Source organism: Argopecten irradians, chromosome 8, assembly GCF_041381155.1.
Source record: "Argopecten irradians isolate NY chromosome 8, Ai_NY, whole genome shotgun sequence".
Taxonomy (NCBI): domain Eukaryota; kingdom Metazoa; phylum Mollusca; class Bivalvia; order Pectinida; family Pectinidae; genus Argopecten; species Argopecten irradians.
The window spans coordinates 10,553,444-10,568,600 of record NC_091141.1 but is presented as its reverse complement, the minus strand read 5'-3'; the positions used below and the strand labels follow the sequence as shown (position 1 = coordinate 10,568,600).

The 15,157-nt window shown below is 32.2% G+C and overlaps 1 protein-coding gene across 3 annotated transcripts in view; it reads right to left on the bottom strand.

Moving 5' to 3' along the window:
* The window catches only part of LOC138329323 (sperm-specific sodium:proton exchanger-like), a 50,410-nt gene that overhangs the window by 3,702 nt on the left and 31,551 nt on the right, over window positions 1-15,157 (bottom strand). For 2 of the 3 annotated variants that reach the window (XM_069276229.1, XM_069276231.1), the window contains 8 exons: window positions 12,290-12,319; window positions 9,972-10,043; window positions 7,455-7,631; window positions 6,709-6,964; window positions 6,402-6,484; window positions 5,637-5,819; window positions 5,199-5,228; window positions 3,663-3,763 (listed from right to left, as the gene is read on the bottom strand). In XM_069276229.1, coding sequence (XP_069132330.1) covers window positions 3,663-3,763; window positions 5,199-5,228; window positions 5,637-5,819; window positions 6,402-6,484; window positions 6,709-6,964; window positions 7,455-7,631; window positions 9,972-10,043; window positions 12,290-12,319 — 932 coding nt within the window. The remainder of the gene's footprint in view (window positions 1-3,662; window positions 3,764-5,198; window positions 5,229-5,636; window positions 5,820-6,401; window positions 6,485-6,708; window positions 6,965-7,454; window positions 7,632-9,971; window positions 10,044-12,289; window positions 12,320-15,157) is intronic. The other variant, XM_069276230.1, reaches the window with a different exon arrangement.

Here is a 15,157-nt window from a genome sequence, read left to right as displayed (position 1 = left end):
AGTATTTCAAAACAGACAAACAGAATAATTCTATGAAATGAATTGTCAAGTAAGCAACTACTTATTTTAAAATATAAATTATTTTTTCCGGTATGATGTCCGGGTGTGATAGACTTTTCGTTTGTATCTAAATTGTTTGTACTGTTTGTATTTCACTGTAATTTTTTATGATATAGCAGTTAACATAAATATATAACTAAAATATCAATTGTATAAACTAGAAAATTTAATAAACAGAAACACAAACATGAATGTACATAACATTTGACAAAGTACAGGACAAGCACATTAAACAAACATTATACAGACAAAACATGTCATAAAATGGCACAAAACAATTTATGTGTGCATTAGGCAAAAATCGTACGAATGTGTTCAAGAATACCGATGACTGGAATTAAAAGCATTATTCCATTCATTGCTTATCAATTTACGAAGCAAATAAGTTTAAACAAAGTCAATTATTCAGATGCTATATATGATTATAGCAGAGCAATTCATACCGTTTCAGCGACTAAAGTCCTCGACAATTTATCTCAATTATCATGTTTATATGTTTACAATCGGTATTCGTCCAAAAGATAAAAATAAGTATGATCTTCTATATTTTTAAAAATGTTTCTATTATTTTGACATCATGTTTACATAAAGCATGTCCCTCAAACCTATAACATACTAAGTATACATTAACTATATGGTATACGACATCACAAATTCATAACTATAAAATAAGTTTATATTTTTGCATTACATTTACATATAATTATACCCTGGCTGTTTTAAGATTGATTACCGAAAAACATGAAAATGTTACAAGAACTACATTTAACGTATTTCAGTAAGAAAGTTGTTTCGATTTTCAAAATAAATATATTTTTCACTTTCATCGCAATAATACTAGTCAAGTTTTCAACTTTACGAAATAAATACAACTGACAATTTTGAACATTTAGAGTATGTATCACAAAGAAGTGTATCTTGTTAATAGCAAACAAAGCAAAAAGTGTCGTAATTGGCGTAAATTTACGAAAACAGCGCTAAATGAAAATATTAGTTTCCGTCCACATTTTTTGGTTATTTGTTAACAATAACAGTTTAATATTCGATTACCTTAGCTAAATGTCCCTATGCCTTCATTTTATATAAATGAAAACTATCACACTGCAGAAATTGCTGCATTACTCTTCAGTACAAAAGTATTGAAACCTTGGTACGTATATTATTGTCGGTATTATTATATAATCAATAAAAAACGAAAATAGTTATATAAAACACATTAGTGGGTTGCTTTTATGCTTCAAGCAGTTTTTTGCAAAAACATCTGTAAGGACAGTAAATCACTAATTACATTTATCTATCGCATACACCGAAACAACAAAGAAAAAATGAAATGGGAATTGAACAATAATATTAAACAAAGGGGAACTTATAACGTTTGCCTCAATAAACGATTAAGAAATACAAACAAATAAATTGAATACAAGTTATACAACATCAAAACCATGAAAAAAGGAAAGTTGACAGTAATTTAAAATCAATCGTTTATATATACGACAAAACTATATCATGATCGAAATTATATGTTTTTCGTAAAACAGACACTGGTAAATATTTTCGTGGAAGAAAGGATTACAATCAATCTGAACGATATTTTAAAAACAGAAATGTCTGGAACAAAAGAAAAGTTTTGTTTCCATATTTACTTAATTCTAGCTTTATTTCATTTTATATGGGTTATAAGAATTCCTAATCAGTAACATTAAATAGCCAGCAGTAGCAACAACAACAACAATTTAATCACATCACAATAGAATGACATCACGACATGAGATCAGATAGAACAGAGGATGATACACACATGGAGCACATAGCACGCAAGAGTAGTGAAGCAGAGTAACACACAAGTTATCTAGCGCCAAGGTGTAAAACGTTTCAACCAATAGGCATGCTTCAGTGCAAATTGTCAACAACCAAATATGTTAGTTACAGTACATGCATGAAAATATCAATCAAAGTTTAGGAAATGTTATAAAATCACAACATAGCTGCATTGAAAATTGTAAGAAATGTGTTTTCTAATTTGAAAATAAAATTGGTAAGTGTTGTATTAACTAGAGGATTTAAGATTAAATAAGTATTAAAAGTCTTAAGATATAATTGCCCTCACCTCCACATATTAAAACGGAACAAGACGGGATGGAATGGACATCAGACATACTGAATGTCTCCATATCATGGTGGAAACATAAAACAGTTAAAATATAAAATTATTCTTATTAAGTCTTTACACGTTTAATAGATGTCAGTTGTCTGTATCATTATTAGACAATTCGGACATTTCTAGTGCCACAATAACTGTTATATACAAGATATTGTCATTCGGTTGTTTGAAGGTAGGTTTCGCCAAACCAAATAAATATTTTTTTTGTAAAATCCGATAAACAGAAGAAAAGATAAAAAAAACATATTAAAAATACCTCAATTTGATTTCTTTATGCGTATGAGATTGAACAAACGTGTCGTGAAAAAAAAATTGAAGGAAATTCTTGATTTATTACGATGTCAGCCTGATGAAATAGTATGCAAATGAAGATGCGATGGATTGTGTTGTCGAAGTTTCGCGTATGCGCATTGTTACGCACTAAAAGCAAACAAAATGGCTGAATGAAAGCATGTGAGATAAAAAAATACATATCTGAATCGGCAACAAAGATAAGAAAATTAGAATGGAATCGGTAGCACCCTAGGATATCTCTAGGGAATGAAATTCAGAGATGGCCTGTAGCAATAGAAGAACAAAAGCCACATCTCAAGTGGAACTTGCCCGGATCTGTTTGGACTCACGTTGTGAGTTAAATTTTCGTAAACACATATGCCATCGCACATACAGCCGCAGACTAACTTACTACATATAATTTGGTGTACTAAGCTAGCGAGCGTATGTAAGTAACATGAAGTGTTTTATATGATTATATGATATGTATAAACAGTCCATCGCACTTCGATTTGTTGTTGCTGGTTTTTTTTAAAACTAAACATGCCGTGGCAAACTGTCACTGTTATCTGACTTTTTGTTGCACGCTTCCGTTTGTTGATGCGGCCTCGTTCTGGAAAAAAATACGTCACGCTCTATGTAAAGTTTGACTTTGCTCTATTTCCCTGTTCAAGCTAGGCAACTGACCACCCATATTGTTCGCTGTATGCATTGAAAATGATCTGAAGATTATATCTATGTACAGGATAAATTTCAATTTCTTAGTCTTTATATTTCATTAGGCGAAACCTACCTTTAAAACTATGTTGTTTACATTGGACACTTCTAACGTAACAAAAAGACAGTCAATGTCGCTATGCTTGTAGATAATTTGTCTTCACTGATGGATGGGTACAAGCTATTTCGATTCTACCTCTATCTACCCGTATTTGCAACATAAGAACTACAAAAAGGAATTGCTACTTAAAGTTCCCTATGGACATAGAAATAATTAAAACTGCATTAAATATCACAGGAAGCACATGGCTTCTCTAAAGGTCACGTCAATCAAAGCATGCTGCACGTGCTGGCTTTACAAGACGCTACACGTTTTGCAGCTGTGAATTAGACACGCAAATAATTGATCTAAAGTTTGTCGTCCTCCACGTCGCCATCAGGACTGACTTGCCTGTTGATGCTCCCATTTGATACTACAGTTTCTCGTTTGTCTCCATCGTTTATCCGACCCTTGCTAAATAATACTCCAAGACTTTTCGCTTGTTGAACTTTCTGCAAATCAAAAACATAAACAATGCATGCATGTCAGTAATACTGTCTTTCTCCGGATATTACACATAGAAATGTTAGGAACAACAATTAAAGTGTTAGAATAAACCCATCTTTATTCACACGTATTACCGAAGCACCAACTCCTCTTATTGAAAACAGTATAACAATACAAATCATACACTTTGAGAACAGAACAATTGACAGAACCATTAGTATCAGAACCGCATTCACCAAATCTCTATTTTGTTGTTTATAATTAGTAATAAGGCAATATCATATGATATCAACCAGATCCAGACAAACATTATTATACGTATTGTATTGTATAATACACATAACCTGTACATATATTTACAAAATAGCTAGACATGACACAATAGCTAATTAGAGAAACCGACGTATTTAGAAGTTTCCTTATATTTGAGACATTGCTATCGCTTGGGCAAAAGGATAGAAAGAAGAAAGAAAGAAAGAAAAAAGCACAAACGATTATACAAACACAAACGTCAAACTAATAGATTTAAATGATTAACATACAAATTTAACAGTTCTTTCAAGGGATTAAAAGTTAAGTTATATGTCAATGGATAAATCTAGTTAAATAATGGCCAAATACCTATATATGGTGCTTGATTGTTTTGGGTTTTTCATTTTTTTTATTTTGTGTGTGTTTTCCTTGTGATCTTCAACAAATCTACTTATTACAAATGCATAAAATTATTTATGTGTTTAGTCGGTAAATTTTAATATCCCTTTAATTTTTGTTAATTTAGAAAGCAGCGTTTTATATAATAATGCTAATCCTGACTATAAGTAATTGTAGACATAAATATAAAGATGGCATACTGCTATGTTAATCTAAATGAATACTGATTGCGCTGCACTCTTATATTGTGAAATATAATTATCTTTCAAGCAAATGTGATTGCCTCTTTTCAATATTAAACTGTACTTTTACCAGTTCCTAATATCAATATGCTACAAATATTCCATTTTCTGTTGTAAAATGGTGACACATTTGGGCATGCTCTTAACAATATCAGTCAGTAAGGATATTTTATATAAAACTCATATATTTAAAACGATTTGCAGAAAAAAACCCTAGTCCTGTCAAAACCATTCCATCTAAAGTCACACGTTTGTCATATCTCGTATTTTAGAGGCATGGTATATTGATTTGGCAATTTTTTTTAGTATTGAACACAGTTATCAATATTTTTCTTGAAAATGTTTCAGTTGTAAACTAAATAAAAATAGAGTGTGATTATGTAAGTTTGTCACTAGTGTAACGGGACCAATCTGATGTTTTATAGCTACTGTAAGTAAGGTGTATATTAAAGGACACAAAGACAGTTAGACATTTGACATGTTGTTGTGCAAACACACACAGGTGCAAAACAAACACAAAGACAGGTGACATTGTACATGTTCATACCTGTATTGAACGTTTGCGTGCGAGATCCTGCTGTAAAAGTAAAGTGAGTGTTGGTATTGTTGTAAGCGTGTCGTATGTGTAAATAGAATAAGCGTAAAACGTACATTTAATCAATTTAAAAATGCATTAAAAGGCTACATGAATTGTTAAAACAGATTTCAGAATATTGCAATTTTATTACAATGTAAGTGGGTATCGAGCATTTCTTCCAATCGTTTGACTATATTTCTGTTCCAATCGTTTGACTATATTGCATTTTTTTCGATGTTTCTGTTACCTAAGTGAAGTCAACATAATTTCATGATATCTGCAGCATCCAGCATACGCACTTACATAAATTTATTTGCTTTGTACAAGTAGGTAATATTAACTCTAAAGGTTTCCAGAAAACGGTTTATTATGCATATCCAAACTAGTACAATGTAAGTGTGAATTTACCTTCCATTTGGACTCTGCGTGCTTGCGATGTTTTGAGGCATGATTGAGACAGAGCTGTGAGATGGACGAGATAAAAGCACCGTGGCCATGTCGTACATCGTGGCTGGACTTGTGATTGGTGTGATGCGGCTGTCCAACCTCTGTTGGTACTATCAGTAACACTGGCTTTGGTCCCTTGTCAGGCTGGACATACAAATAAAAGGTGTTAACATGAACCAAAATAGTATTATATGTATAGATGATCTTACATGAGAGGATATGTAATGTGAAAATTATTAAACCAGTTCAATAATTTGATATGTTACGAGTCTGTACTACGAAGTCTATGAGTGGCATATCAAATTATTGAAGGAGTTAAATTTCATATTGTGTAGCAATGATTGTAAAAATATATTTAGATATATAGAGAAAACCTTTTATTTCTTTCCTATATTAGAGTGACGAAATCAGACTCTCGTATTTGGCTTTTCCGATTACGAAGACAATAGAGCTAGTAAAATTTTGGTTATGACGTCATTATAACCTGTGAGGTCACAATAGTGTTATTACTTGCGTGTCTAACGATATTTATGACATGGTCGTATGGCATGACTAAAAGGGCCATTTAGGTGATAAATAATGTTCTTGCATCAAGAAAATTACGAGATATACATCTCATCAGACGAAAAGCATCTTACTCTTGACAAAAACGTCAAATTGCATAGTATCGCTACAGATACAATAATAACAAAGCTGTAACCTGCTATGCCACAATTACATACTCACCAGCAACTCAAGCTTAAGGATGGTCCACGGGATGTATGCTGGCCCAACTATTTCCTCTTGTGTAAACGCATTTTGTGCAAAGCCTGCAAAAATGTTGTGAAAACGTCTAGTCCATTTATTTTAAATACTTTTTGTGTGAACTCCCCCCTCCATATTTTTTGTTGTTTATTTATGAAATATTTCAGAATCATGGATTAAAAATTATCAAACATATATTTAAATTTCCGTATCATTGTATCAATCTGTTATCTTTTCCTGGCAAATTCTTTAATCTAACAAGTAAGTATTATTGCATTTAAACGCTTACCATTTACAAGAACAACATCTGACATTGATGAATCAACCGTGAAAATTTCGATATCATCAGAATCAAGGAGGTACGAGTTCTCCAGACGGAGTTTGATTTTCTCCTTAGTCCATCCCTGATAGGACATCTGTTTCAACAACACATTGGTGGCAATACGGTTGGCACACACATGCCAGAGGCGGTATTCCAAGGACGGATCGCTGTCGTTAAAGTGGGTCAAGGCGTACTCCATATCGTCCAGGCTGATGAACAGGAGCTGCAGCAGAGATATATTATTTCAATATTTCTTATTAATATTCAAACTGAATATATTCAAATTAAGACAACATTTCTGTCATATGTGAAAATTACCTTCTCATAATAAAGCCAAAAGAAGATAGCCTTTACCTTTGAAGTTTAGAGGTGATTTCATAATAACCAGGAAAGAAGAATTTGATTTCAACTCCCAAGCATATTTTGTATTTAGCTGTGACAGAATTTTTTTTTTATAGAAGTTCACTAAATACTGCATGTGTGCTTGATATTCTCAGTTCTATATAAATATCCTAATTAGATAGACACGGTATAAAGCTAGTATATTGATAATACAAAAATAAATATTAAAATGACATATTAAATATAAAGTAAAATCAAAAATCATTTCTATGGAATGTATATTCAGCCACTATTGGGCCTCCTTCAGTCCAAAATATAGAAATATCCGACACATTTGAGATCTTAAAATGTATGTTAACAGTTCATCCTACCTGTACAGCCGTTTCACAAATAACAGTAGCTGATCGAGGTTTCTTCGTGAGGAATCCCATTTCCCCAATAATGTTACCAGCTGTGAGGAAGTCAATCAGGTTGGATTTGAACTCCAGTTGTGACCCTGACGGGTGGTCTTCCATAATGGGTTTACCAGGCTGGGACGTTGACTCAAGCTACAGAAATATACAGGTGACTATGGTTTAACCATCTAAAACAATTACTTAAATACATTGGAAAAAATAACATAATAACATAATTCAATTACAACTATACAGTATATTGCTTGCATTTCATTGTATATTTTTGAGACATTATTCACCATTTCTGCGTACAAAATGCTAAAATATTACTTTTAAAGTCATAGAACGTATAAATAAGTACATCCAGATAATTCTTTTAATCTTATACTTATATATACAGTATATCTTGTAGATATGATATCAATCGTACCTAAATCAACTATTTTTGAAATTACAAATTAAGTCTTATTTCATGCTTTCCCATTATGCAAATAAGCATGTATTTTAAAGTGATTGGCACCTGCACTGCTATATGATGTATTGATAAGCACTGAATATCATTATCCGAAAAGCTGCATACACATATGTAGCACTGACAACGACTTAGTCAATATTATACGGAAACAGGTGACAGATGATCTTAAAAAATGACAAAACACTGATGTTTAATTTCCATATCTCTTATTACATTACTTATAATGACTCGCTGATTCGTAGATTACAGATATGGCCATGATTTTCCGAGCATGGGAATACGCAAATGGTGATAATAGGATGTTTCAGATGAATAAAAACAGTAAAAGAATAATGGTAATGCTAAATTAGCTCTTTTTTTCTAGAGAAAAATATAATTCATTTTACATGAGTACACCAGCAGTGTGTAATGTAAATTTACCAAGCCTAAGTAAGACATTCGTTTAGAAAAATAACAACAAGATGAAATATATTAAACATCGGTGATGGCATATATCTGGAAATAAAAATAACGTATGTGCGTTAAGTTACTACTAACCCTGAACAGTAACACCTTGAGAAACGGAAAAGCGCTCTTAGAAATTAAAGAACTGTCATCAGTTGCAAAATGGAAAATGCAATTTGTAACTTTCGGCATAATTGAATAATTTTACAAAGCAACAAGTTACTACTCCACCAATATTATTCTAATTGATGTCATTATAAAACTAACAGGGGCCCAACGAGGATTTTTGAAATATTCATTAAGTGTTTGGGATATGATTGGTTACCCAGAAAAATGGCTCACTAAGTTGGTAGACCTTTTTATGTGGTAAATATATTTGAAATATATTAACAGCTTTAGAATACAATCGATAACTACTTTCCGCATCACTTGCTATAATTAGAGATTGAAAGTTTATTATTTAATTAAGCTCAGCACTAATTACTTACTACTGTTTATTGAATGCTTTATCACTACGAAGATAAAATAACCTTGCTTATAAAATCAAAATACATATATTAACACATAATTTGCTCGTATATCATACATTATTCAGCATGATTCATAAATGTATTTGTTATTTGTTTACCTTTATACATGTTTAAGACAAATATCGATCGATACAATGTTAATACCCGGTGTATTGTTTACATATTAAATAGCATCCAATTTTACCCCCGGTATTTCATTTTATCTGTAGAATACATTGTTCATTTCTATACAAGATTTTGTTTCTCCGTTTCATCATTAATAATCGAGATTAGATATATTGTTTACATATATTTACATATAGAAACATTTTTTGAATTATACTATTTTGCCTGTTTATTGATATTCGCTGATAATTGCAATGAATGTTTTAAATCCATCAACGTTGCAAGTAATTGAGATCAAAACATGGACGACTGTTGATAATGTAGACATCAAAATAAATGTATATGTAGCCTAGTAATTGCGAAGGCTGTTATTATCGCATGGGCGCTGATGACAACCTGTTCCTATGTAATATTTATGAACTTTCCAGCATCAGTCGAGACTAATATTCGATCACGGTCACCTCTGTGAATGCATGCTAACGTGAAACTGTACATGCATTTTGGTATATTGAAATTAGTATTAATATAATCATGCCTGGTGCAATTGTCAATTTCTTTATGTTCTATTTGGAAGCTGCAACAAAACACTTTATAGTACAATGCAGTATATTTCGTATTACATCATCCATAAAGTAATCCATTACCGTTATCACAGATTACACTTTTAGTAAATCCTAGAACGGCAATGCCTCCAAATTAAAAGGATACATAGAAATATTTGATTTTGTTTCAATCAGTAAGCATTTGTTTTTAAATCAAGTGCTTCCGTGTGAATATATCGGTTTTGGTGATGTTATGAATTCATAATCAATATAATGCATATGTAAGATAAATTGATTTTTATATCAAGGCATCCTCTAAGGAGTCTGCAAGCATGGTTACAGCTAAGGCAGGCGTCCAGCATTGCCCCATTCATACATGTAACTGACAATATATTACCCTGGAGTGACGATTGTTACGTTTCTTACGCAGGATGTTACCAGTTGGTTGTGGTGGACGGTACACAAGTGCCTAGGTGTAAGGTTCAAATCACACAGTTCAAAATTCAGTATAAATACTTGTGGACCAGATGCATTAAAAAATGTCTAAGAAACCTTTTCAGAAATGTAGTAGTAAAAAGCTTCCATTCCAAATGCATTTTTTTGTCATTGAAAAGGACTATGTATGGTTCGCAATCTTTGTCGCTCACAAATCTGTCAAAAGTTGAAAATTCGCATAGTTAATGCATATTTTGTTTGGTTACCATTCCAATTAAAGCTGCAAAGTCAGAAAACACTTATTGCAGTTGAATCAGAGATGCATTAAATATTTAAAATACAACAACTTAATTTCTTAACACTTAGTCATTTTTGGGGCCAAAAATGACCCAAACCATAAATAGTCCTGTCTTATCGTAGATGACAAACATAAACGTCTATGACAAAAATATCATATAGAACAAACTCTGATATTGTTAAGAGTGAAGACATTTAGTAACAAATGTGGACACCGGTTACAGAACCTATCGTCAGGTAAAGGATAAGAAACTACGTAATCTATAAAGGTCTCTTAATTTTCATTGCAAATTAAGAACAAAACATTGATTTTCTCTTAGATAACATCACAATATTTGACTGTAATGATTATACAAGTGCTACTAAAACAAGACATTAGAGTGATATAATGTACAAGATACTTGAAACACAAGCTCAGCAAGGTTTTTTTTGTTAGTGTAATACATACATATACTGCGTTTGAGTGTGAAGCAAGAAAAATAATGTTAGCTTTAAAGATATCGTTGATCATTTCATATGGAAAGGATAATGGTAAAGAATAGGGAAGAGAAATGGAGTTTCACGATAGAAGCAGGACAGAGACGAGATGTACAAAAGAGGATGCAGGAGGGGGTGGGAGTATTTTTTTATAGTTTGTGCATTGGAAGATGGGAACAAGTTAGCTGTTAGCTTACATGATACGATGAGGCGAAACGTGAGTGTTATATATTTATGAAGTAAAATGAACATTTAGGGCTTAGCAGGATCACTCAATCGTAATAGTAAAGGAGTGTTCAGTATACATGTAGATACAGCAACGTAATTAAAGGTAAATTGATGTTAGAATTTATAGAAAGCTTAACATAGCCCTTAAAGAATGATATCAAGTCATCAGGTTTGGTTCTTCAGCCGGGTTTCATACCGATCAAATAATGTTACTAGTTACTGATAATAGCTGTCTAAATAATATCTACGTATATTTCAACAGAAAGAGGTCAAAAATTATGATTTCAAAACCGTGTGAGAAAATGTTTTGTCGATGAGTGACAATAAGATAAATTCCATGATGTTCCAATATAATGTTTTCGTGGCTATGTGCAAAACAGTCAAATATTAATCCCGATATACCCGAATCATATAAACACGAATTGCTCAGGCTAGAAAAAACGTTTTCATTTACGTTTTTAACAGACATGAGAGGCTCAACTGTTAACCAATACATGTAAATTCCTATTATTTGGTATGGAATTAATCACTTGAATTCATGTCGGATGCAATATACGGAATTAAAGCCCTCATTTTAATGGAAAAAAACTGTGTTCGAGGTCTTTCAGTTACAATGCGCGCTCAAAAAAATCTAACAATGTAACATTGACAGAATTGTTTTACATACCGGGTATGTGTAATAAATTAAACCACGATTATTACAGAAAAAAACAACAGTCAATTGTAAAATGCATTGAATTAATGCAGAGTAACCCTTTGATCTGAAGAGACTAATGTTGCACAATTGTAACCGTAATTGGTAAAAAGGTTTGGCAAAACAGACAAGGTCAAAACTATGGAAAAGATTGATGATTAACTGGTAGTTATTGCTGTTTGACATGAAATTAACAAAATCAGCTATACGGTATATTTCAGATAAGACTAATTATAAGGCATAATTTTCAATAAATACAAGCGCAACCCTAGGACAGAGTGTCATGGGTAGTATAGTACACGTGTACTGAGTTAGTGTGATATACTGATTGTGACACTTTGGATACAATAACATCAGTATTAAGATGTTTTGTTCGTTATGCAGTTATCTAATCGAATTCCGATGAGCAAACATTGACTATTGTGCCATAAGTTTACGAGAGGTACTTTCGAAAACAAAATTTAATTTAGAACAAAATAATGGCGCAGCATCATTGTCTGTTCACTAGAGGTTAAGTACTGCATTACGAATATGAACAGTATACAGTGTTTTAGAAGCTCTAGGATGGAGGTCTGTGATCTCACCTGGTCTTGGGTGGACATTAACTTCTCCAGCTAAATAAAAATATAGTAAATATGATAGGAAAGTCACATAAATAATTAAATATACCCTGAAAACAAAACACTGATGATGATGCACTTATCAAGAAAAAAAAAACAAATTTTGTTTTTGTAAAACAAAACAAAAACCGTCCATTTCCCTCCCGGCATAAATGATATCTGTTTGGCAAACTCCACGTGTTTGAAGCTAAAGGCATGAAAAGCTAACAGTAACATGATTAAAATATCAAAACACCAAACTAAGAGTAAAAAAGTATACAAAGGAAGACAAAAAACAGAACTACTTCATAACAGCAAATGGCATGGTTTACAATACTGAAATCCTCTATAACCAAGAGCTTTGACAATTAAGGTCTGGAGAGCAAAGTATTCCGTGTGGATTGAAGCACTGTCGAACGGGTGTCGACGTAATATTGTGGGCAAGGTTTAATATAACAACTGTGATGCTGAATAACAATGGTTTGAGGTAGCAATGCAAGCCAACGTTAATGATAAAACATCACCTGTTTGTCTTTCAACTCCTTGGGTTATTCATAAATAAAATTGATACAGACTCATTCTAAATCACAGAAAACGTAATCACTTTAACAACATTTCTGCTCGGTGCATATCTCAAGAATATCGATATTGAAAAGATTTAGGTTAAAAATGGTAGCTTTAATTTACATCGTGTAATTCTAAGGGAAATTTCATTTCAGTTTTTTTTTTTTTGTCACTTTCGTTAATGAAATAAAACCATGCTTTATAATACATGTGCCAAAGACTGTCCAATGAGATCACTTAATACATCAGTATTCTAACTAAGTCATAAACATGAATTTCTGTTCGTTCAATTTAGATTTTCTACAATGCTGCCATTTTAATACCAATTTCATTTTTAAGGGGGGAAATAACAGATATCTTCAGCACATTATTCTTCTGAAAAATTATGGAAATATATAATGAAACAGGTATTATTTGTTATCCTCAATTAAAGAAATCATTTCATGGGGAAATATAATCAAATTATATTGTTAAACACCAAACACTTGGTAAAAAACTGAATGTTAGGTCAACCAATCAACAACTAAACAAAATCTGTAAACAAATATACAAACAACAAAACAATATACCACCTTACATGAGCAGTTGGATAATAATGATGGAAATGTCCGTGGTTTGAGTGATGACGGTCAGGGCTGATCTTCATCTCAAACTAATAATTGGTAAATACTTCTAAATAGGGAATACACCATTGTAGATATAGAGTGATCAACTTCAGTTCTAATACAATAGTAGTTTCTATCTGATTTGCTAAGATTTTGGGTGTTTCTGCTTCTCTTAATGGTAAACAAAAATGGATTTTTCAAAAGCTCTGCAGTCATGTTTTTTTTTACAAAATCAAGACTTTCATTAGATACTTTCAATTTTGTCTGATTTTTCCAAAAACCGTTTCACAATGTTGTTATGTGTATGTGCTGTGTTACGTAAATGAAGAGAGGTTGTTGATAAATTGGTTGAAATGATTTAAAACAATGTTTTGAATAATTTTCATGTTTGTGTGAAGTCTTTGAAGGGTCTCTAAATCAATTATGGGTATTTTTTTTTCCAAAACATGTTCTTATTGCAATGAAAATGGAGGCTACTGATTTTAGAATCTGATAAACGATCATCTTCAATTCCTCTGACATTTTGTATCACATTATCAATGGTAAGCATCAGCAGAAAGAGAAACATGTTAAAAAACATTACTTGCTAACCGATTTCACCTTTAACTTTTTACATATCATCCATCAATTTTGAATTCTAAATAGAGAACAATATTCTGCCCTTTTCACATAATAAAATGAAAAGAAATGTTTTTATTTTTACCTTACAAAAACAGAGCTACACTTCTTTAATAGCATTCTTCAGTCAAAAGGCATTAACAATTAATTAGTCTTTCAATGTTTTAAGAAGCCTGTTCACATGCTACAAAAATTACGTTAATTGATAAAGAAAAGAAAATAAGAAATGAGAAAATATGATTGAATGAAACCAAACACTAAATTACTAATTCATCCGCCATGCTTATCTAACTAATCATACAAAATAAGATGAAAACACTGACAAAAACAGAGCTGCGCTTCTATTCTAAACTGTTCTTCAATCAAAATAATAAACAAGAGGCCCATAGGCCTTAATGGTCATCTGACTATTGGCACAATACAATAACTCAAAGAACATATTAGTGGCAAACAAAAGAATATAGTAGTGGCAAACAATTAAGGCAATACAAAAGAACTCTTTTATAAGAAGTTCAGGTTCTGATATATTTGATGAATTAGACCATGAATGAAGGTCCCTTGATCTCCACCATGCTACAAATCCAATATCCAGTCCCTATGCCTCTTGGTTATTTACAAGAAGATTTTAGCCTATTTGACCTCTGTGACCTTGAATGAAGGCCAAGGTCATTTATATAAACAAACTTGGTAGCATTTCATCCCATTATGCTACATGCCCAATATCAGTACCCTGGGACTTCTGGTTCTTGAGAAGTCGTTTAAAATGTTTTAGCCTTTTTGACCCCTGTAACCTCGAATGAAGGCCAAGATAATTCATTTGAACAAACTTAGTAGCCCTTCATCCCAGCGTGCTACAGGCCAAATATCAGTACCTTGGGCCTTTCAGTTATTGGTAGTCGTTTGAATGAAAGTTCACGTAAGGCGGAAGGCACACTGCGCACAGCGGATGGTGCATGACAACAGATGATGCATGATGACAAAAGGTCATCTTGACCCTTCAGGTCAGATGACCTAAAATGTTACACTCCCATATCATTTAACAGTATAAACTTTAATTTAAAACTTA